The 24,005-nt window shown below is 47.9% G+C and overlaps 1 protein-coding gene across 1 annotated transcript in view; it reads right to left on the bottom strand.

The window, feature by feature from the left end:
- Positions 1-3,483: 3,483 nt before the first annotated feature.
- Positions 3,484-24,005, bottom strand: part of Cgnl1 (cingulin like 1) — a 142,793-nt gene continuing 122,271 nt past the window's right edge. The window contains exons 14-19 of the mRNA XM_005075458.4: positions 20,409-20,498; positions 9,216-9,299; positions 8,419-8,543; positions 7,495-7,603; positions 7,140-7,303; positions 3,484-6,091 (exon numbers count right to left, since the gene is read on the bottom strand). Coding sequence (XP_005075515.1) covers positions 5,959-6,091; positions 7,140-7,303; positions 7,495-7,603; positions 8,419-8,543; positions 9,216-9,299; positions 20,409-20,498 — 705 coding nt within the window. The 3' untranslated portion in view covers positions 3,484-5,958. The remainder of the gene's footprint in view (positions 6,092-7,139; positions 7,304-7,494; positions 7,604-8,418; positions 8,544-9,215; positions 9,300-20,408; positions 20,499-24,005) is intronic.

A 24,005-nucleotide genomic window follows, 5' to 3' on the forward strand; every position in this document is an offset into this window, starting at 1 on the left:
TTAGCGGCTGTTGAGTATAGTTAGTTAGCTGTTGATACCTCAACAAAATGAACCAAAACTTCTTACTTAGAAATTCTCAGTGATCTGATGTAACAGTGTTATGGTACCTATTTTTTGTCTTCCTCATATTTGGAGCCCTAAAAGTCTGTTCCTGAGGTTGGAGCAACATTACTGGGACTCTTAATGTGCAAGAAGCAAGCTGTAGGTATACAATGGCTCCACTCAAAAGCACACACCGCAGGTGCCGACGGGATGGGAGGGGGTGCAAACTTCCAGTCTCCACATCAGTGACTTACAAGTGATGGAAGCCCTGATATTTACCTTGGATGCACTTGACCTTTTCACACAACCTTGAGGAGGTCACTGGACTTTAGTAAGCACCAAAGAATTCAGAAGCAATGAAGCATGGAAACAAGATAACGGATTGTTATGAAATCTAGGAGACTGTGGAGTGAGTGATTCCTCTACAACCCAATTTCAGAAAGTGAATGTCTTTTAACGAGCTATCCCTGTGTAAACCAGGAACTAGTACTCAGGGGTTTACACTACTCTTGTACCAAAGGAGGAGGGTGAAGACAGTAGAGTTGTTTTCTAGCTTCTCAGAAGCCAGGAGAATCTTCTCTGTAAAGAGAAGACAGGGACAAGAGGAGCCAAGAGTCCCAAAGGAACTTGGCTGACTTCACAGAGCTTTTCAGGGAACTTTGTACCTGTCTCCAGAGACTTGCAGGATGGCATGCCCAGTGATGGAAAGGGACAGATGAAACACGAGACAGCCTGGCCAAACAGAGGGGAGCATGCAGGGGTGCAGGGAGGGGAGCATGCAGGGGTGCAGGGAGGAGAACATGGGGGAGCTGCAGGGAGGGGGTTTGCAAAGAGAAGAGCAGGCAGTGTGCCCTGTTCTTTTTTGTTTGTTTGTTTTGTTTTGTTTGTTTTTTACGAGACAGGGTTTCTCGTATTGTTTCAGAGGCTATCGGTCCAGCCTGGCCTCGAACGCACAGAGATCCGCCTGCCTCTGCCTCCCGAATGCTGGGATTAAAGGCGTGTGCCCTGTTCTTAAGGCCTCAGACTCCAAACACAGACTTCCATTCAGAGGTCAGGGACTAGAGGCTCAGACAAACTACCCAGCCTTTGTGCCTAGGGCGGTCGTGGCACATATCTATAGTTCTAGCACCTGGGAAGTAGAAGTAGGAACATCAGAAGCTCATGGTCATCCTTGGCTCTACTGCAAGTTCAAGACCAGCCTGGGCTGCATGAGACCCTGGTTGGAAAAAAAAAAAAACTAGTCTCATTGCCCACAAATACTATTGTGGCAAAGTTGATCAGACCGTGGGGTTCCAAAGAGGCCCCTTCTACTTTGAGAGTCACAGAGAAGGGCACCTGCCACTTCCCCAAACTCTGCTTATTTCCTAGTCTGACACCGTACACAGAGGCCAAATCCTATTTCCACAGGTGGAGTCTCACCACCCCTGGGGAAGGCGGAGGGTGGTGGCTTGTCCTCCCCAGAAGAGCTGCCTAGGTCACCGCACTTGCCCCATCAGGACACTCTAGAATGGCAGGTAAGGCATACACTGGTCCCTGCACTCGCACAGACTTGGGGAAAACTGGATGCTGAGCCGAGGGCTTAGCAAAGCAAAAAGAAAAGAGGCAATCATCATGGCGTAACCATAACAAATGACTGTGTCTAACTTCTACCTTTTTCATTATGTGTAAGTAAGCTCCCAGGGGCCCCAGACTGCCTGTGTAGCACTGAAACCTGCCCCCTGCTGGCGGGTTCTATAGGTGCACTGGTTGCTGTCTTCAGGTGCAACTAGCAGCAAAACACACAACTTGCCCAAGATCAGGACTCCTGATTTTCCAAAGTCCCTATCATCCCCATAAAAGAGCTGTGTTTATTCAGCAAAGCTCTAGGCATCCTGGCAAGCTGGTGGCCATCTGTGGTGAGACTTAGTAGACAGAATCTGCCCGTGGGAAACTTGTGCCCTTCCGGTGTACGGTAGCTGTTGAGCTGAATGACTTTCAGAACGTGTTCTTTCACTTTATAAATAAGGACACACATTGGTTCTCTCTCCCTCCCCATCGTTGTTGCTTGATGGAGACTTGGGCCAGGTCCTGGGTCTACAAACAGGAAAGTTAGTGGTTGTTTAGCTGGCCTGAGAACAGAGACCAGGTGTGTTGACTCTTCTGGAAGGCCAGGCATTTCTGGATTGGAAACTCTTAAGCTCCTAAAAAGAACTTGCTATTAAGTTGGAGATTTTCTTTGTTTTGTTTTAATTAGAGAAAAAATTCTAATGAGTTGTCCAAGAGAGACAGGATTACTGGTAATCTCCACAAGGTCAAGGGCGGCATGTCAAGAATGTGGAGGGAAGGCGGGGCAGCCAGGGAGGACTTTTCCCCTTCGCTCTGAGCCTTTCCTCCCAACACCTCAGAACAGGAGTCACATGGAATCTTACTCCCACCCAGGGGATACTGCTGACAGGAGACAAAGGTTTCTGTCCAGCCTGAAAGTTACATGCAGGCAGGAAGACTTTATTTACAAATTATAAAGCTATGCCTCAATGTCTGCCTTAACAATGTGAGGTATAATTTACGTAAAGGCTTTGGGAGCTTGTAAGATGCAAACCCCTCACGTGTGGGGCTGCTTCCTGCTTTGACTGAGCAGAAGCAGTGCCATGTGGGGGACAGACACCAGGGCCAGCTGTTCAAAGGGCTCAATGAAGGGTAGTAACAGAGTGCAGGCAGCACTGGGAAACTCAGGAAGGACCTGAGAAAACCCAGAGAGCCATAAGGTTCAATGGTCACGTGGGTCACCCAAGGCCCAGGGAGCACACCCAAGATGGCTGCAGCCAGAGAAATGCCCAGAGTTCCACCGGCAGTCCAGTCAAACCAATCAGTAAGTAGAGTCTAGAGAGCAGCTCCCTGAAGTCAGGGTGGGGAACAGAGTTGACATGGTGACCTGTATGAGTTCCTTCTAGGGAGACGTGGCCCTAGCCCCATGTGAAATGGAGACTGTTGGGGGGCCTGTAGTGAGGGCAAGAGGGATTTACAAGCTGTGATTGCAGGGAAGCGCGTGTCTGATTCTTAACTGACAAGCTGAAACAATTTTCCTTTGTGATTTTTCTGGAATGAACCATTTGGAGATCTCAGAGCATCACGGTCATTGGTGGCTAATGTTTCACCAACACTCACTGCCACACTCTTCTATCTCACAAAGTGGCTATGAGGTTGGACAACCACTGCAGTTCCCGGTTTATATTGATAGTTTCTTTCTGGCTTGTCACTAGCTAATTTGGCTCCAATGGCTGGTCAGCAAGCCCCAGATCACCTAACTCCAGGGGTTACAGGTGCGGGCTGCTACACTTGCCTTCTTTTATGTGGGTTCTGGGGATCAAACTCAGGTCCTCATGCTTGCACAGCAAGTAAGCAGCCACCCAACATCCAAACTCCACAGAAAACAAACAACAGAAAATAATACAGGAGCCAAGATTCCTGTCAGGTGACAGTTTATTGAAAGGAAATATTGCCTTATCCAGGAAGTCACTTGCATGGAGGTAGCTGTGATAAAAATGTCTTTTCTCCATGACAATGCATAGTAACCAAATCCTAATGAAAAAAGGCCCACAGAGTATCCAATTGTCATGGTAGAATACACTCTGAAGCAGGAGAAAGATTATAAAAGCCATACAGCGATTGTCATCTCTGCATTGCCTTTGGCAACATGCGTTTACACAAAATATTTTTAAGCTAGCTAAAGAAAATACTCTTGGGCAGGATTAGTTCTTAAAGCAATAAACTGAAAAGCATGTATACATAAGAAAACAGAGGAATGGTCACAGGGTCAGGTTGAGAAGGACGTGGAACCCTATTCCTCACCTTGTCCCCGGATTTATCTGCCAAGACCACAGGGAAGAGAGGAGCTTGGGACTTGCAAACATCTGTCTGAAGCTCAGCCTGAAGTCATGTCATGGCGCCAGCTGTACTGCTCACCGGCTTGCTGCCCACTCCACTGCAGCACAGGAGAACACGCGCCTCGTCCTGTCTAGCCTCCCTTTTGGGGGTGTCTCTGTAAGTGCTCCCAGTAGTGCCCTCTGTTTCTCAGGGGCTGCTATCCTTTGTGTAGCTGGCCCCATGGCTACCAGAAAGACCTGTCTGTAATGAGAGCTGGCTGATTTTGTCAAGCCCCAAAACGCCCCTTCCTCAGCATCTTGATTTTCCTCACCTGAATCGCTGGAGTGAGAAGACTGCGGCATTTCTAGGATTATTGAAGATATCTAATGAAGGCATGAAGTCCTAGGAGCCAAAGAATTTCTGTGAGTGCTGGAGGGGCCAGTCAACCAACTGCAGGCTGTCAAGTTCCCAAGAGGACAGAGGGCTCAAGATTGGGGATAGAGGGTTCAGCCTGCAAATCAAACTGTTAGCCACTCTCCTGGATTACAGAGGTGGCTTGTTTTTTTTTGAAATAGTGTCATCTGTGGTCTCCTACATCTCAGGCTGGCCTGGAACTGCATGTGTATCCAAGGATGACCTTGAACTCTTGACTCTCCAGCCCCCACTTCCTGAGTGTTGGGATGTGGCACCATACCTTGTTTATAGAGCTGGGGCTTAAACATGGGGCTTCGTGCATGCTAGGCCAGCACTGTTCTAGATGAGCCACATCTCCAGTCCAACAGACACTTACTCCAGTCTCTGCGTTTCCAGTGCCACAGTCTGTGCCCCACACACTTTGATGGACAGTACATATTTGTTAAATGGAGAAATGGCTACAAGGAGAAACCGCTCCATACCCGGTGCGGAAACAGAGGCGAGGGTGACAGTATTACAGTATTACAGGGCTTGGTTTCCTAGTAGCAAATGTTCACCCTTCAGCTCCCTTCACTTAAATCTTGTTGGGTGAACTCTGTGACCTGCACTGGGTAGGTCATGACAACCTGGTCCCCAAGAGTCCCCATAGCAGGAAGTTTGGGGACCCTGCTTCAGCGACCTGTCACCTCTGCCTTACACACATAGCCAGCTCACAAGGTCCTTTCATTGGTAGATGACCATGGCAGGTAACATAGGTAGGCCAGGAGATGTGCAGGGATGGCCAGCATCATCCCCAAGGCCACCATGGCATCACACGCTTGCTCTAGGAGCTCGAACTCATGTCACCCCATTCCTGGAAATGACCTTCAGATGGCAAGCACCCCCAATTCTTATTCCCATCATTCCAAGCCCCAGCTCAACACTACCCCGTCCTCTTCTTGTACATTCACTAGCTTTCAACAACAACTCTGTATTCCTCCTCATACCAGTTCTATACCCACATCTCCCTTTATCCTTTCCCCTCGAACTTAACGGATGCCTCCCACCTCATCCTCACATCTAAGTCCTCACATCATAGCCCCTCCTACTCCTCCAATTCCAGGCCTGAGTAAGCGTCACTTGGTGCCCTGCCATGGAGGAAAGGACCACTGAGACGCACCAACAGGACTCTGGTCCTTTGAGAAGCACAGCACTTGCTAAAAATCCCATCTATGTCACCGTTCTACCTGCTCGGAAGAAACTGGGGAATGGGAAGTGCTCTTAGCATGGTTTAGATAAAATAAGCAACCAAGGCCACAGACTCAGCCCTAGGTAAAAGCCCCCTCCCTAGCATCAATGAGCGGATTCCCAGTGCTAACTTTCCACTGTGTGACCACCTCTGATTTCCAGAGTAGCCTTCACTCTTCCCCCTTTGCCTCTGCTTTTTAATACTTGAGATCTGGTAGCTTCATGTTTTAAAAGATAATCCATATCGATATGTGAACTTTACAAAAAGCTCTGGAACATTCTAAAGTAGAACAGCAGCAGTCCTTGAGAAGGTCTCGTTTTAAAATATGTACAGTCTATACATGGGTGTGACTCCACTCCCAAGTCCCCGTTAGCACCTCGTGCTCGGGATGGCTTCAGAGCCCTCTGGGATCAGCAGGCCTGGAGGCAGACTCAGATCTGGCTGGTGAGGGTGCTGTCTTTGGGAAAGGAATAGCTCAGTGGTGCTTCATAGAGGCTTCCCCCATCACTGCTGAGGTCGTCGTCATCCGAGTCATCCAGTACTTTACTAGGCAGCGTCTTAAGTCTGCAGAAACACAAAGGAGATGTTTCTGGATCCTGACTCTGATTTGGAGATGGGGGAGAGTGCTGTTGGACTCCTGACCTCTACTCCGATGCATGCATATACATGAATTTGCCTGCACCAAGTGTTTTTCTTAGCAACAGGTGCAAACCGTCTATTACTCCTGATCTCTGTGGATGGGCAGTATAACCTATTTCTCCTATTGCCTAACTCCAAGATGGCTGGTCAGGGTTCTTATTCACTATGAGTCTCATACACTTTTGATTTCTGAGGCAGGCTCTTATATAGCCCATGTTGGCCTCAAGTATACAGCCAAGAATGGCCTCGAGGTTTGGATCCTCCTGTCTCTGCCCTTTTGAGTGCTGAGGTCACAGGCAAGTGTCAGCACACCTAGTTTATGGGCTGCTAGGGTTTGAACCCAGGGCTTTCTGCATGGGAGATAAGCACTCCACCAACTGATTGACATCCTCATACAATAATGTCTTAACATCTTCTGCCACAGAGTCCTTCTTACCGCTGACCTTGGGGTCAGTTCTAGTCCATGGTAGGATTCTCAGTGAGCTGGAGCCATCTGTCAGCTATAAGATCTACCTGGATTGGCAGCCTACCCCAAAGGCTGGTGTTCTGGGTGAGCATGAACCTGTGCTCACCCCTCAACACAATTTCTCCAACCCTGGTCCTGGGAAAACAGCCTCCAGCCCCATCCTTCATTTCCCTCAGAGCAGTTTGGAAGATCCTCATTCTTAAAAGGGTATAAATGAGAACTTTACTCTCCAGTCAGATGGGAGACACCCCTCCGTGGTGGGGGTACCCTGACCTGCTCTGTGCCTTGGGTTCTGCTAAATGCTGGTGAGGATGGCTTATAATGAACCTTATTTAACATGTGGGGTGACTCAAGTAGACACAGGCACTTTCTCCTCAAGGATGGGATGACCCCAGAGGGCAACAGTGGGAAACTGGCTTGAGGCCATGGGAGGAAGAGTATTCTGAAGGGACTCTAACAAGCATCATGGGACGCTACGGGCTTCTGTGGGCCGCCCCCTTTACCCACCGTAAGCCCTTCTTCATGGAGTTGAGCTGCCCCTGCAGCTGCTCGTTTACTCCTATCTGATCCTCCAGCTCCCTCTGGAGCTTCTTCTTCGAGCTCTCCAGTCTGTCGATCTCCTCTTCAGCCTCCTCTACCTGGCGCTTCATGGCTTTCAGGCGCAAGCTCAGCTGTGTGAGGAAAGATGGAGGTTGTGTGTGGGCTGAAGGTCAGCTGAGCTGGAGAAGCCAGAGCAGACACCCAGCTACTTCCCCAGGCACCCCGCCTCACAGAAAACGTGGGAGCACGCTGGGGGTGAGTGGAGCAGGGCACCAGGCAAACTTCTCCGCCGGGCCCAGAGAGGAGGCGGCGACGCTCTCACCTGGTCTTTCTGGTCCGTCAGTGACAGATGCTCGTCGTCCACCTGCATCACCAGCTCCTTCACCTTCCTCTCCAGCCTTCGGTTGCTGAGCTGCAGGTTGGCCCGATCCCTGTGAGCAGAGAAAGCAGAACAGAACACAACCCCTTACTCCCAGCCCAGGCTGGAAGGAGATGATGGGACTCCCCTGCCACGGGTGCCTGGTCAGGGTCAGAGGAAAACAACTATACAGGAAGAAAGGGCTGCTGGTGTCACAGGAGGGGAGATGGGGCCCCAAGGACTCTGCCAAGATTGCAGGGCCAGAACTCAAGTGACCTGGATTCTTCCACTGATGAGCTTAACCTTTGAAGCTGAGAACCATAGGCCACTAGTAGTTGGGGTCTATGTCAGCCAGACCTAGAAATCCTACTGAAACTATGTACATATGTGCCAGGAACCTTCAAAGAAGGGTAGGGGGCTGGTCAACTTCACTGTGGTGCTGATCATCAGGCTGGAACTATGTGGTTATCTCAAAAAGCATTTTGTTGGGAAGGGGCTCACTGGGGATACATTCGTGATATGTAGTTGGCAACTTCTGTTTGAATGTGTCTGCCATCAGGGCCACAGCAGCCCCTTCCTCCAATCTGGCTCAAACTCAATTGCTTAAAATGCATCCCATTTTGTTTACTAGGATGCAGACAGACAGTAGCCAGCTGCAATCCACTCGTAAGTTTCAATCCAGGCATAGTGCACAGGCAGGCCACATTATCACTTCCCTTGATATGGAGCTCACTGTTTCCATCTAAGAAAGGGAATGACTGCAAGCCTGGGCTTGGCTCTACCTTTCAGGGAGGCTGAAAGGGTGTAAGGAGACCCCCCCCAGCCCACCAGCCCTAATGAATGACCAGTGCCTGCCTGGCCCCCTGCCCCACCCCAGGCTGGCCTCACCTCTCTTCACTCTCTAGTCGGTCCTCCAGCTCTGCAATCCTGGCCTCCATCTGCACCACCAGGCCCTCTTTACTGGACCTGTAGGAACCTTCCAGGTGGACAATCCGGCTCTTTAGGTCTTTGTTCTGAAATCAGACAGGGGCCTGTGAGGGGCTCTGTTGGGCATGTTCTTTGGGCAGAGATGCATACTGAGTAGAGTCAGGAATTTGCTCAGTGCCTAAGCACCAGGGGAATCCCAAAGATTTCTTAGCTGGTCAAGAGAGACTCTAAGATGTTGCCTCCCTCCTGACGGAGGCATGGGCGTCCCCTTTAAGTTTTCTCGCTGACAGACTGGCGTGAGTGTGTGTGAAGGAACTGATCTTACTGATACTTCTCAGCCCTTTTATCATGGTATGAGTCTTTTCCACTGCCGTTAGACTCGTGTCCTCTCATGTCGACGGCTTTCTCATCATTGATCATGGTCAGTCATTTAAAAATATTGTGTTAAGATCTTATCTTTTGATGCTGAGTCTTCCATGTTGTACCCTACTTGGGGCCAGTTTCTCAGTGAGTCACCTTGTCAGTTATGAGTGGACAGAGCTCCAGTTCAGTGAGGACTCCTGAGCTGACCTGGGCCTTCAGCAGAGGACCTCAGAGTCAGTGTCCAAGAAAGGCTGTGGGAGAGCATGAACTTCATCGTGTCCCTCACCTCAGTGTCCCACATACTGACCCTTGGGTAGGGAACGCCTCTACCACATCCCCAGGAAGCCCAGCATGAGGAAGAGGGAGGCAGGACCCCATAGAATGGCTGTCCTCACCTGTCTCTCTAGGGAAATCTTGTCACACTCCAAGTCTTGCTTGGCAGCTTTCTCCTGCAGTAGCTCGTTCCGCATCTGCTCCATCTGCAACAAGCAGAGCAAAAGCCACAGGGTTAAGACTTGGTTCTCATATTCTTCGTACTGACACGATTTTCACGAGGGAGGCCTACGCAGTACCCAGCGTGCTGTTGCTCTTGGGTATAAGATCTTTTTCTTAGATGCTTTTGATCCTTTGACTGTAATAATAGCTAACTAAAAATAGCAACAGTCACTGTAGCCAAACATCATATACTGAATTGTTCTCTTTCCATATTCATCTTGTGGGCCCCAGGGATAGAGACCTGTGGGCTCTCCATGGACTATGGCTCAGGAACCATGGCTTCTGGCACCACAAGATTTGTCAGCTCTAGCTGACCTGAGGCATGTAAGGCCAGTCCTTTCTTTATCTGCACTACAGATTGGCCCTGTGCTGCTCTGCAAGCTCACACGTGCTTGGACAAAAGTAGTAGGAACCAATGAACAGACTATCCAGAAAGAAAGCCAAACACCCGACCTGAGGTAGTTTAATGTAATTGATCCCCATAAGCTCATAGGAAGTGGCACTGTAGGTGTGGCTTTGTTGAAGTAGGCGTGGCCATGTTGAAGGAAGTATGTCACTGTGGAGGTGGGCTCTGAGGGCTCCTATATGCACACTCAGTGTGCCTCAGTTCACTTCCTGTTGCCTTCAAATCAAGATGTAGAACTCTCCTCTCCTTCTCCATCACCATGTCTGCCTGCATGCTGCCATGCTTCCTGCCATGATGACAATGGACCAAACCTCTGAGCTGTGAGACCACCCCAGTTAAATGTTTTCCTTTACTTTTGGTTGTGAGTCTAGCCTTTAATGACCGAGCCATCTCTCCAGACCTAAATGTTTTCCTTTTGGTCACTGTGCCTCTTCACAGAAACCCCAACTAAAACAGGACCCCATGGACACTTAACTGAACATTTCACTAGCAGCCACAGAATATGTATTTGAATCATCATGTGGGACACCCTCTAGGGCAGTGGTTCTCATTCTTCCTAATGTTGCTTTAATACAGTTCCTCACATTGTGGTGACCCCCAAAACCATAAAATCTTATTGCTACTTCATACCTATAATTTTGCTACTGTTATGAATCATAATGTATATATCTGATTTGAGAACCACTGCTCTAAGGTAACAGGAACACACATTAGCCCACCTATGAGGTCTCAAGAGACTGAAAGTTTTGCCATTATTTCGGGTGTCTTCTTAGATGATGTGATGGTTTGAATGAAAATAGGCCCATAGGGAGAGGCACTGTTGGCAGTTTTGGCCTCATTGGAGGAAGTGTGTCACTGGGGTTGGGCTTTGGTGTTTCAGAAACCTAAGCCAAAGCCCAGTGGTGCCATCTCTTCCTGCTGCCTGCTGATCTAGAGGTAGAACTCTCAGCTACCTCTTCAGCACCATGCCTGCCTGCATGCCGCCATGCTTCCCACTGTGTTGATAATGGGCCGAGCCTCTGAACTGTAAGCAAGCCCTAATTAAATGTTTTCCTTTATAAGAGTTGCCCTGGTCATGGTGTCTCTTCACAGCAATAAAGCTCTAAGCTAAGACAGATGATAATGGAATAAAATTACAAACCCGAAAGACAACAGAAAGTATATAAACACAAAGAAACTAAATAACGCACTCCTTAAGTGACCCATGGTAACTGAAAAGGAAGTTTCTAAAAGTTTTACAAATGAAAATGAAAGTCAAATCAAATCAAAACGTACTAATTCAAAATCAGTACTGAAGGTAAGTTTATAGTAATAAAGGTATACATTAAAATAGATCATAACCTGGGTTGGGTTGCACAGGCTGTCCTAGCACTGGGAGGTAAGGCAGGAAAATTGGGAGTTTAAGGCCATTTGGTAGCCTGAACTACATAAGACCCGGTCTGAAAAACGAAATAATCAGTGGGACTGGAGAGAGATGTTGCTCAGTTGTTGGGACTCTGGGGCACCCATGCCAGATGGTTCACATCAGATGCCCTCCTCTAACCTCTGTGGGCACCTGCACAGATGCTCAACCCAACCTGTACACAAATAAGACCTTTAAATAAATTGGATCTCTAACAATGTACCTCAATGACAGAAAAGCACCCACCAACAAACCCTAAATTAGCAGGAGGAAAGTAAGATCAGAAATTACATTGACAAACCTGGGTCTATGAGATGACTCAGCAGGTAAAGGTGATCACCATCAATCCTGAAAGGTTCATCGTCTGGACCCACATGGTGGAAGGAGAGAACTAACTTCCACACATAACCCAGCACCCACAACAAATAAACATAATACAAACGGCCAATAATTTTTTAATTGACAAACCCACAAGACTAGAGAGACGGCTCAGCAGAATTCTTAAACACATAACACTGAATCAATAAGAAATAGAAAATCTAAACTGGAGCTGGAGAGATGAATCGGTGGTTAAGAGCACTGGCTGCTCTTCTAGAGGACCCGGGTCCAATTCCCACCACCCACATGGCAGTGCACAACTGTCTGTAACTCCAGTTCCAGGGGGATCCAACACCCTCATACGGACATACATGTATGCAAAACACCAATGGACACAAATAAAAAATTTTAAAAATATTTATAAAAAGAAAATCTAAACTAGTAACGAAGGATAAGATAGAACACACAGGAAACAGCTCAAAGCAGTCATGAAATATCCCCCACCTCAAAGTGTCCTGTGCCTATGGCTTTGTTACCGTATTCTACAACACAAGCCCTTCATGAAGACAGCATTACTAGAGACAAAGATGCAACTTCTAAAAAATTCCTACTGTCTCTACAGAACATCAAGCAAAATTTCTCCATTGAATATCAGCAGACTGAACTCAGTGGCACATCCTAAAAGTCATCTACCACAAACAAGAGAGATACATGCAAGGGAAGCAAGACACTCAGAATGATCAGCCCAGGGCCGTGATCAACATGACAGGACACACTGGTGGACCAAGACCATGAGGTCATTTCTATTGACAGGGGCAAAACATTTCAAAGGATTCTGTAGCCTTTATAATGGAGGGCCTGGCGTTCATTTTGTTACCTGAAATAAGTCAGTGCCAGAACACAATGTTACCACTCTTGTGGGGACTAAGGAGTCTAGAACTGACTGGAAAAGTGAAAGATGGTGGGAGAAGGGGATAGGAAATTGAATGAGGGACATCAAAACCACAAAAATGCAGTCACTGCTTCTGGTTCTTCCTTGGCACAATCAATTAGAACATGTTACGGTGATGACATCTGTAATATCAGCACCTAGAAAGCGGAGGCAGGAGGACTGTTTCAAGGTCAAGGTCAGCTTGAGCCCCATGGCAAGAGCATCTCAAAGATAGAGATTTAAAAAAAGATCCATTTTAAAATGACTAGGTAAATACAAAAGTTCCTAGCACATACAAATGATTAATGTCCCATTCCTCACTGAGGAGCTATTGAATGGTGACAGCTTTTAGGGTGGAACATTGGTCTACTTTAGGGGTTTAGTCCCTGGCAGGCTGACCACACAGCAGTGGATACCCCACACCCATGCATACACGGGCAGTACTAATCAGACTCAATGGGATATTAATAAAAGGGGGCACTTAACACACAAACCCACAGAAGAGTTTGGAATGCTCAGCCCTAAATGCGATATAGCACGCCCCTGCTCTCAAACCCCAGGGGTCTATGAGGAAGAGTAAGTGTGTGAGAACCAGAGGTGGCAGATAACTTTAAAAAGAAATTGTGTTGTCCTGACACAACAGGACAGATGCACACACAGAGACAGCATGTACAAGGCCTGCACAAGCTCGGGTAAAATCCTAGCATGCAGGAGGAAAGGTCGGTGTGAAATTGCACCCTAGCTTAGGAGAGATGGCCATTTAATTGCCGCCGGGTGAGGCAGAGTCAGTTTTCTTCAGTGGCATGATGACTGATATACTGAACACACACCAGAGAAGTCCCAATGCCTAGGAGTAGACAGCCAACACAAACAAGACTCCATGTTTTGTTATGTTTTTCCTTTTAAAAGAAAACATCATTGGTTGGGTGATGGTGGTGGCCGAGCACACTTTAGTTCCAGCGCTCTGGAGGCAAGCGGATCTCTGTGAGTACGAGGCCAGCATGGTCTACAGATCAAGTTTCAGGACAGCCAAAGCTACATAGAGAAACCCTGTCTTGAAAAACAAAGCAAACAAAAAAGAGAAAACACTAACTTGGGTGGGTTAGTGGGGGGAATATCTGGGCAAAGTTGAGGAAGGGGGAATGAGTACTATCAAAATATCCTGTATGCAATTTTCCCAGAATAAGTAAAATGAAAAAAAGGAAATTAAAAAGTTAGGAGCTATGGGGGTGAAATATGTTGTACACATGTATAAAATTCTCAAAGAATAAATAGTATTACATTAAAAATTATTAGTTGTTGAGATGGTAGTACTTACTGCCCTAACTAGAAAATGACCCACGAGTACATGTGTTAAATGACCACGATGTACCCTATGAAGGCATTCAAATATTAAGACACACACACACACAAAAGCACCCAAGTCCAGTTCCCTCAGGCCGTTCTTGTACGGAGCAAAGTAAAAAAGCCAGCAGTGAAGGGGCAAGCACAGAACACGGGCTCCGCTGGCCACTTCCTCCTACTTGCCCCAGAGCCCTCAGGAATCACATGCTACTGAAAGGCTGTGACTGCTCGGTAATAAATGCAGGCTCACAGCCACCCCAGACACGGGTGACAGGCATGCCTCCTAGGGGAAGCCACGCTGCTCACACCCTGAGGCACACTGTGTGGGAAGGAATTCACAGACAAGTAGCCTTGCCCAGCTTCCCCTCCCCGTTGGGCCCTCATTCACAGAACAGGGGCTGCAGGTTTATATACCTGGGCAAAGCAGCCCAGGGCCCTTCCAGCTGCCTGGAAGAGCAGATGTTGGTGACTGCCCCATCCTTTGGGATGTTGTCCGTAGAGCCTTCCAAGGAAGCAAGAGGACCCTGCCCCATCCTGCAGAAAGGGGAAATTGGTACCCCAAAGTGAAGGGATGCAGACCCAGATGCTAGTAGTGAAATCAAGATGCAGTGGGGTTCGAGATTGACAACAGCAGAAGTAATAAAACAAAGCAGAGGACAGCCTCTCCCTGCAGCAGGGTAGGGCTGGAACGGCCTTGCTCCAGCCATGCACCGTGTCTGACCCTGTTAAGCCTTCTGGAAGCTCCCACGCAGGTGCCATCACCCTGCTCTGCTGATGGGAGAGTCAGGACTATACCTGGATCAGGTCTGGATGGAAGCAGCTTGGGGATTTTACCCTTGGGCTTCTGACAAAAGCCCCTCAGGTCATGATGTATGGAAAAACCCTACAGGAAGCAAAGTGTTGGTGGGGAGTTCTGTAGAGTTCCAAAGGAAATGTCTACGGGGGAGTAAGTGGAGTGGAGAGGGCATGGAGGACTGCCACGCCACAGTGGCACTGTGCTACCAGCTACCACTGGCCTCAACCAGGAAACAGACCTCCCATATGGCAGAGCTCTAAGATGGGGGGGGGCTTGGGACAAGGGGTATGAGCCCACAGGGACATCTCTGACGGTCTCTACAAGTTCAAGCCCTCCCTGGAGAGCTCCAGGCAGATGAAAAACAAAAACAAAACAGTAACTCTTCATATCCTACCACATCCCCTCAAAAGAGGGCTATTAAAATGGAAGGTAAAATAAATCAGAAAAACAGGAAAGAATAAAATGCAGTCATAAAAATCTCAACAGTGACAGTAGCCAGGCAGGCCGTGTTTCTTGAGTCTTTTGGACAACACAATAGATTCCTCTCCATGCTTCCAAAGAACAGCCTGATGCTCTGCTCTAAAACTAATCCACCTTAAGGGGTTCTGCATGGCGTTACAGGAAAGGTCCCAAGATTCACCACAAACCTGGGTAAGTGCCAGGAGTCATTGCTTCTGAAGCCCAGATCAGCACCCAGATCTCCAGAACTGGGTGCAAGGCCTGAGGTCACATTCTTATCTTTGTTGGGACCCTGGGAAGGAAGTATGAGGCTAGAGAAACACGTCCTGTAAGCTTAGTGTTTTACATGCTGTTTGCCCTTCAACCGTATTAAATAGACCAAACCAAAACTCTGCCGCCAAATTAAAACCAACAGGAACGGAAGGCGGCAGCCTGTGGCAGCTGGATTGAATGAATACTAACCATGGAGTGTTTTGATAGGAAACAGCAGATCCAATTCTAGCAGCCTGAAGCGGCAAGATACCCACGACCCGAGCTAGCTCTCAGGACTAGAAGCTGTAGCTTTTTGTGCCAATGAAAAGCCAGAAATATTTATGACTGCTAATAGTAATAGCCTCCTGGCCTGGGCTTATCAATGAGCTATGAAGAGGCTGGCAAGCCTATACTCCTGGACTGATAACAACAATTCTGTCCTAAGAGTTAGCATCAGCCAACTTGCACAGTGGAGTTTTGAGTCGCTGATGTGGTAGGAGGCAGTTCTAACCCTGGAGTCACCTTAAAAGGAGAAAGCCCACTTTGATCTGTCACTTTCCTCCTGACTAGGGGGCTACTTGGCCTCTCATTTACTGGCTCCTACGTCCCCAGGTACTAACTGAGGAGCAGGTGTGAGTCAGCCATAAAGGAGCAGTTCATGCCTCCAGCTTTACCCACTGAGATTTGTCTGGCAGTTTCCAAGGCAACAAGGCAGCCTTGTGAGCCCCTGAGAAGATATTGATGCTTCCCAACTTTTGAAGTTGGTATTTCCCCCCTCCCTGCATGCCAGCTGTGGCATGGGATGAGTCAACTTACCCCTGTGCTGGGCCCTCCTGACTTTCAAGGCTGAGGGGCTGTCTAGGCGAGCCCAGTGCTGCTGTGTGCATTCAGCTACCAGCAGCGGCATATGTATGGATGTCCGCTGAGCCTACCCAGCATATTTAAAGCTCAACAGGGCAGACCTCTTTCTGTCTACCTGAGTCCTTCACACAGTCAGAAGAGGTAGAAGTCAAAACAACCCTTGTGTATCTTAAGTGCTATTATCATCATTATTGTTGTTACCATTTGAGATAAGGTCTCATGTAGCCCAGGCTGCCTTAAACTCGCTATGTAACCAAAAATGGCCATGAACTCCTCGCCTTCACCTCTCACGCATGCTAGGATGACCAGTGTGCACCTTTTATATCCAGCTTCTGAGGTGCTGGGGAATGAACTCAGGACTTTGTGGGTGCTAAGCCAGCCAGACCACATGCCCAACCTGTGTAATATTCTTAACTTGGAGACCGTTAGAATCTGATGCAGGAATGGATCAAACTGTGGCCCTACCTTGTTACAAGTTATGTGACTGCAGGCAGTGACTATACCTTCCAAGTCCTGAAAACAGCCAAAAAAGCATGCAAGGAAATCCTTAAAACTCCTCAGTGTGGTTGTCAGGAGTCATAGACAGAAATGGTTAGCTTTTAGGGCACTGGGAATTGAATCTGGGGCCTCCCACATGCTGGGAGAGTGCACTGCCACAGGGCTGTATTCCAGCCCTTACTCTGAGACAGACTTTCACTAGTCATATGCCCAGGCTGACCTTGTGCTCACTCTAGCTTAGGCAGGCCTTCAAATTGCAATCCTCCTGCCTTAGCCTCCTGAGTAGCTAGGTTTATAGGTCTCTCCTAGTGGATCTGGTAGAGAAACAGTTTTTGGAAAAAGGTAAAAAGGTTTTTCTGGGATTTACAGAGACCCAAAGCCTGTAAAGCAATTGTTGTCAGGGAACCTTCCTTCTGCTTCCATACAAGTCAGGTGGAGGCCTGTCTGTTCTATGATGAGAAAAAAGACGTGCCTCCCCTTCATAAATGTGGCGTTCTGCCAAAGCAAATCTATTCCTTCTCAACAACAGCCGTGTTTGAAAGCCAGTCAAGTCTCAAACAGTGTGGGAAGCATTTACTTGGTTAAGATTCTCTGAGTTTATTTACTATCCTGAGTATGTACTGAAGAAAATCCCTGAGACTCAGAAGGTAAATAATGGGGCCAGAAAGTATTAAAAGACAAAAAACAAAAACAAAAGCAAAACAAAACAAAAACCCACACACAAGAACAATGAGCAAAGCCAGAGGAACAGAATAGAGAATTCTCATAGCCACCTTCTCTGGCCCTGGGAGCTGCCCAGTTAAGGTCTTCTCGGGGTACCCTCTCTACCCCCAGCTCTGACACTGACCTTCTAGAACACCGTATGTGCTTCACTGTTCTGCTGAACAGCCTCCCATACCCTTCACTGCCTTGAGGATACAGCCATTCAAAAGGCCCAGTCTGTCTCTCCAAACGTGCCTCCCCCACCGCTTTCCTCATGGGAACAGGAAGTGTGTGCCAGCATTCCCGGCTTTTCAACACCCCAGGCTTACCTGCCAATCTGCTCTAGGTCAGATGCCATGCCCACTCTGGCGATCTACTCTCAGCCAGATCACTTCTTCAGAGCTAACTCTGGGGCCAAGATTCCCCTAAACACCCTTCCTTGGTCACTCTTGCCAGCGTGGCCTTTCCCTCACTGCTGCTGGAGTCCTTCACGTGGTATTATTTGATTGTTAGTTATCCGCCCACTTGTTAAATGTTCATCTCCTTAACCTGGCCTAACATCACGTTGGAAATTCTGTAGGTTTACCACTCTGCCATGCATGCGGTTGTGTTTTGCAGGCTCCGGTAGTTAGAACACTGTCTTTGGGAAGAGGAAGCTTAAGCCTGCCTCTACAGCTAGCGCCACATGGCTCTGGACCAAGTCCTTTATGGCCCCGCACCGCAAATCCATTACCCAATTCAGGAGATTTGACCTCTGATGGCCTTGTCAGACCTAAGGTCCTGTAAGAAGACTAGCCTTCCTCTAACATTACTGAAATCCTTTTATCTAGCCTGTTTACCTAAGACCTATCAAGGGGACTAGAAAAAGTCAGGGATATATTAGGAGGAAGTAAGGATTCAGAAGAACTTAGAAATAATGAGCTTTAAGCAGGGAACAGAAAACTTTAACTTTTAAAAAGAAAGCAAGAGTTAAAGAAAAATCTTTCTCCATACTTCTCTTTTTAGTGCCCAACAGCAGTTTGCTGGGAATGCAGGGTAAATACTGTTCATAGGGTTCAAGGTGACAGGCGCCATTTTCTGTCTTTAGTCACCAGCCCTTGCTAGGGGTATCAGAAGGTCAAACAGACAAGGGACAGGAGGAAGGGGCCAGCCTTTAAGAGTCCCTCTTCTTGCTGTGAGAATGGCAGGCAGCCACGGGTGCACGGTCCTGGGAGGTCCCCACTGGCCACGGCCTGTCCATAGCCAAAGCCCTCTCCACATAGTCTTTATGTTAAAGGCAGAAAACCAGACTGGCTGAACCTCTACTTTGAGAGAAATGCCTGTTGGTGAGGCAAGAGGTATCCCTTTAAATGTCCCCCTCAAGTCAGGAGGCATCAAAGGGCAGAAGAGGTCAGATGACTCGATCTGTGGATACCACTCACCAGCCATGGTGGCACACCTGTAACCCCAGCACCCAGGTGCTGAAGCAGGGGGATAGAGAGTTTACGGCTGGTCTGAGCTTCACAGTAAGGCCCAAAAACCATGAAAGGAAAGGAGGAGAGGTGCCCGACTATCTTGGGGCTTTTGTTTTTCCTCAGCTTCTATGTCAATTTGAACTTGATTTTCAGTTTCTCCATTTACAGCAAACATGGGCCTTACCCTCCCCCTCACAAAATTGTGGAAGAGGACAACAGAGCCTAATGACGGCAGGCTGGGAGGGGGGTGTCTTCAGAACCGTCTACATAAATAGCTTCATTTTGCTTTTGTTTATGTGTGACAAATGCTCTCATGTAGTCCAGGCTGGTCTAGAACTCAGTATGTAGCCGAGGATGGAAGATCTTGAACTTCTGAACTTCCTGCCTTCACGTCCTAGGATCACAGCCATGCATTACCGTGCTGGGGATTGAACCCAGGGCTTTGTGCACGATGGCCAAGTACTCTACCAGCTGAGCTACCTCGCCAGCCCCAGCCGCATATTCATAGACTCAATAATCTGGGAGTTTCCCAAAGCTCCACAGGAGGCAGCACAGGAACAGGCCTACAACTGCCCACAGTGTGTCCTTCACAGCAGCCCCTGGTGAGTGTCCTTGTCTTCCTCCTGCATGGACCTCAAGTTCACGACTCAGTGGAAAATTTTCAACACTGACCACTGAGGCAAGCAGTCACACCCCCATGACCCTAATGTGCGTGAGAGGAAAAGGAAAACACCAAAGGCATTCTGGGACCAGACACCTCGTGGTCCTGGGTCAGTGGCTGAGCCAATGGACTTCCCCCGTGTTCTGGAGCAGCATGCCTGTGTTTTATTTTGGGTATAAATCATGGAACTGGAAACTGGTTTTAACTGCCTGGATATTGGTAAGGTGACATGGTTCTCACCATCCCTCCCACTGTGCTTATATCACAAGGCTGACAAAACAAGCCACAGGCATTTCTGTCATTACGCATGCTAAGCAGGCTCTGCAGTGCCTCAGGGTAGCACAGATCCTCCGCCAAACTGGAAGGAACACCTAGCAAAACAGCTCTGAGTCCAGTAAGAAAACTTAGAAAGCAGGAAGAACTTTGGGGAGCCAATGTCAAGGTTGAAGTGTCCATCTGTGTCTTGGCATTCAGGGAAGTCCTCTCTAAACCTCTGCTGCTTGGGCTTCTGAATGCGTTCCCACCACCAGTAGAGTTTGGGAACCCGAACCAGAGCCCAGTAGCCTGGCTTAGAAGTCTCTGCACTCCAACCCATCCCATATCCCTGAGTACCACACTTCCCAAGGAAGCCTGTGCACGTCAGAAGGGTGGGTGGCAAAGAAGCCAGAGAGTATTTCAGCTTCAGCTCTGAGCAGGGACAGCCAGCCCAGTGGTGGCAGCTCTTCACCCCCAAACCTCCAGCCTCGTCACCCTGAGTTGAACAGACAATGCTAAACCCTTGGCCCACTGTAGCTAATACGTCACTTTCTGTAACCACTATAGAAAATTTCCCTCATGTTACTAATTCCTTCCCTCCCAGTGCCTGTTACGGTAAAGACTACCGAATCTCCCATCATGATCTGTTGGGCAGGAATGTTTCCTCCTTGCTCTAAGCAAATCCTCAGGTTTAGCCTCTCATGTGTCCTTTCTCCATAGTACTGTGTATTCGCCCTCGACAGCTCCCCGGTACCTGTTCCCTGCTCCAAGTGATCCTCTCAGACAGCAAATCAGCATTGGTTCTTTCTTCTTCCAATTCAATCTCCAACTGGGTTACCTTGTCCTGAGAAAGGAAGCAAACAGGTTTCTTCACTTACTCAGGGTTAAGAGCAAGGGGGTCATGGAAGGAAACCCCAAGGGCAAATGAAAGCGGATTAATGTTAGGGCTTAGGAGCATAAGACACCTATTTCTCCCCCCCCCCCTTCCTACTTCCTAAAGGATTCATCGTGATCTGTATGGTGAGAACAGTTTTCATTTATCCAGGTCAGCCTCACACTTGTTATGTAGTCCAGGATGGCCTTGAACTCCTGATCTTCCTGCATCTACCTCCCCAGTGCTGGCACTACAAGAGTGTGCCTGGATGCTGGGTGCTAGAGATTGAGCCCAGAACTTCATTTATGCTAGGCAAGTACTCTACCAGCTGAGCCGCACTCCCAGCCCTTATCCATGTATTTCTTGTATTGTCCAAAGCAAGTATTTAAAAAAACATGTGTTTTGTTGCTTTTGCAATTTAATTGGGAATGTGGAAAACACATCAAAGGAGAAAAGGCCTTCCCCTGAGTAGGTCCCGATGAACAAAACAAAAACACTAAGGCTATGTTAGTACGTATTATATTAGTATCTTTAACTAACTGGTCCCTAATCAGTGTATATTCTGAGAAGCCATCCTGGGACATTCTTACAAATACGTCATGCTTAAGAGGCTTGCTCCTGTGGGTGCAGGCTCACGTTTCTGGCCTGCCTCTTCTTTAGAGTACCTGTGAGCTTGGCAGTGGACAGTCCCAAACCTACACTGAATTACACAGGACAGTGGTGGTCAATTCTGGTAAGTTCACCATCACAGAAGATGACACTCTGCCCCTCTGGTCTCTGTCCAATGTCACTGACAGTTAAGAGAGAAGCATTTCAAAGTAGTTTCGTGTATGAGAGAAAGAGGTTTCCTCACTCAGAGTGTTCCAGCCCTGGGGGCTGGGAGACTTCAGCTTGTGTTTCTTGTCTTCAGTAGATTTGCCATAGGTCTGGGTAAACTTGGAGTCATAGATGCTTTTTTAATGTATATTCCTGAAACATTTTTCCATTCTTTTTATTTTATGTAGATGGGTGTTTTGTCTGCATGCATGTGTACCACACGTGTGCAATGCCTGTGGGGGGGTGTCAGTTTTCCTTGGACTGGAGTTACAGTTGGGGTTGTGAGCCACCATATGGGTCCTCTGGATGAGCAGCCGCCAGCTCTTAAGCACTGGGCCATCTCTCTACCCCAACAGATGCTTTTTAAAACTTTTTGAGTTTTCAAAGGCAGCACTTGTGTGTAAGTATGATCTGTGCAACTGCTAGAATTGATTGAAAACCAAGAATGGCTGTGTAAACCACAGAAATGAAACTCTCAGAACTCTTGTGAATGATGGCCTGTGGGTGACTGGACAGCTGGTCTTGTCAGGGACTGATCAAAGCCTCCGGGAAGGACCCGCAAGATGGCTGAACATGTAAAGGCATCTACTGCAAATTCTAAGATGAGTTCAGATGCCACAGCCCAAGGAGTGACTTGTCAAAGCTGTCCTCTGTCCTCCACACTCATGCTGTGGCACGCACTTGTGTGCACACACAATAATACATAAAATCATCAAAAACCGGTAAATGAGCCCAAAAGCTCTCTCCTGGGAGCAGAAAATCCCAGAAACCAACTCAGGACATGGCTGGACCCTGCCTAAAGTTACCCATCTATTCCAGATCACTCAGAATCCAAAATATCCACAGAGCTTCAGCCACCTGGGGTTGAATTTACCAAAAAAATGTTCATTGTGGGTGAGCTCTTGAGACCTGAGAACTGGTTAAGTTTTAGCGATTGGATGGGAAAGGCATGGCCCTGGCAACATGGCCCTGGCAGCCACCAACTAGAGCAACTCCCCTTAGGTGCCTTTCATGGTGGCAGGGCCTCCAGAAGCTATCACTGCAGAACAAGTGGAGAAATACCTTCAGTGGTGTTTAGCTGCACTGGGTAACCTTAAGTTACCCAGAGGACATGCCTTGTTAGAATATTCTGACAACCCAATCTGATTTCAGTTTTAAAATCACTTATATTTAAAAGATCTTTCTTTTTTTAAAGTTAGGTATCTATGTGAGGGTATGTGCATGTGAGTGCAGGTGCCAGCAGAGGCCAGCAGAGGGCACCCATTGGATTTGCTGGAGTTAGAGTTGCAGGAAGCTGTGAGACCCTCCCCGCAACATGAGTGCTGAGAATTGAACAAGAGTAGTATGTGTGCTCTTAACCGCTGAGCCATCTCTCCAGAGTTCTAAAATCACTCTTAGTCAGACTGTTTTTCCTGCCCCCAATGCATACTGTCTAGACAACATATGAGGTCTAAGCCATAGTTCATCATACCAAGACTTCTTGTTCACTATTTGATAGGTTTCCACTTGGGGTGTGTGTGTGTGTGTGTGTGTATGCATGCATATGTAGACAAGTAGACAACAGGCAAGCAGACCACAGAGGTCACTGTGTCAGGGATCTTCCTCAGTCACTCTCCTTATTTTTTGAGACAGGGGTCTCTTATTGGCCTGGAGCTCACCAAGTAGGGTAGACTGCCTGGCCAGCCCCAGGGACCCCCGTCTCTGCCTCCCTGGCCCTGGGATTACAGGTGCACACTGACACGGGCAGCTTTTGACGTGGATGCTAGGAAGCTGAACAGAGCATGTACTTCACCGATGAAGCCATTTCCCCCGGCCCACCAGTTGCTTTTAAGCAGGGCATCTAGGCCATTTCTAGTTAACTAGGTTACCTTAGCCTATCTGAAAACGACCCCCTAAAGAGATCAGAAAGAAAATATTAGAAAAACTCAGCAGCCCCATAAACAAAGCAATAAAATTGCCATCAGGCTACCCTGGTCTCTGAGAGAGGCCTATCTAATAAAATCTCCGCTGCTTCAAACTTCACTTCCTAGATACAAACTGCAAAGCACCCTGGAGCTTTAGAAAAGCTATTTCTGTTTATTTGCAAAGCTGAATGAGGAATTCATTGATTTTGAGCTCAAGCCATCTCTCGCTGGCCTTGAGCGCCATGCCTGTCTTTTATCAAAACCCTGACAATGTTAATGTCTCCCCCAAAGTCTGAGCCTTGCTTTTCAGTCTCAGTCTCTACATTCTACGGGGGTGAGTGAGGGGCACATGTGTTTCTGGTTTAGGGTCAATTCCCTTGCAAATTATTCCTTTTTAGCAATTCAGATTCTTCCCATCCTCTCAGAGGACAAGACATGGAGATTCTGGTATTTTATTTATATGTTTTTTTTTTTTCTCAAACAGTATGTATTAGGCTTGTGAATACCCACTGCCAGCTGGTGACTGCTTTGGGCAGTTTCAGAAATGGCAACGAACTGAGCCATAGTTTGCTATAGCAATGATACACACACACACACACACACACACACACACACACACACACACACACACACACACACACACACACACACACACAGGAAGACGGGCCGGGAATAAGGATGGACCGTGTGGTTTGGGGATGGTCTAAGGCACAGTGTAATCCTGACTGGACAGTGGCAGTCTTGCAGCCTCCACAGG

This window comes from Mesocricetus auratus, unplaced genomic scaffold (assembly GCF_017639785.1).
Source record: "Mesocricetus auratus isolate SY011 unplaced genomic scaffold, BCM_Maur_2.0 Super-Scaffold_100691, whole genome shotgun sequence".
In the NCBI taxonomy this organism is placed as follows: Eukaryota; Metazoa; Chordata; class Mammalia; order Rodentia; family Cricetidae; genus Mesocricetus; species Mesocricetus auratus.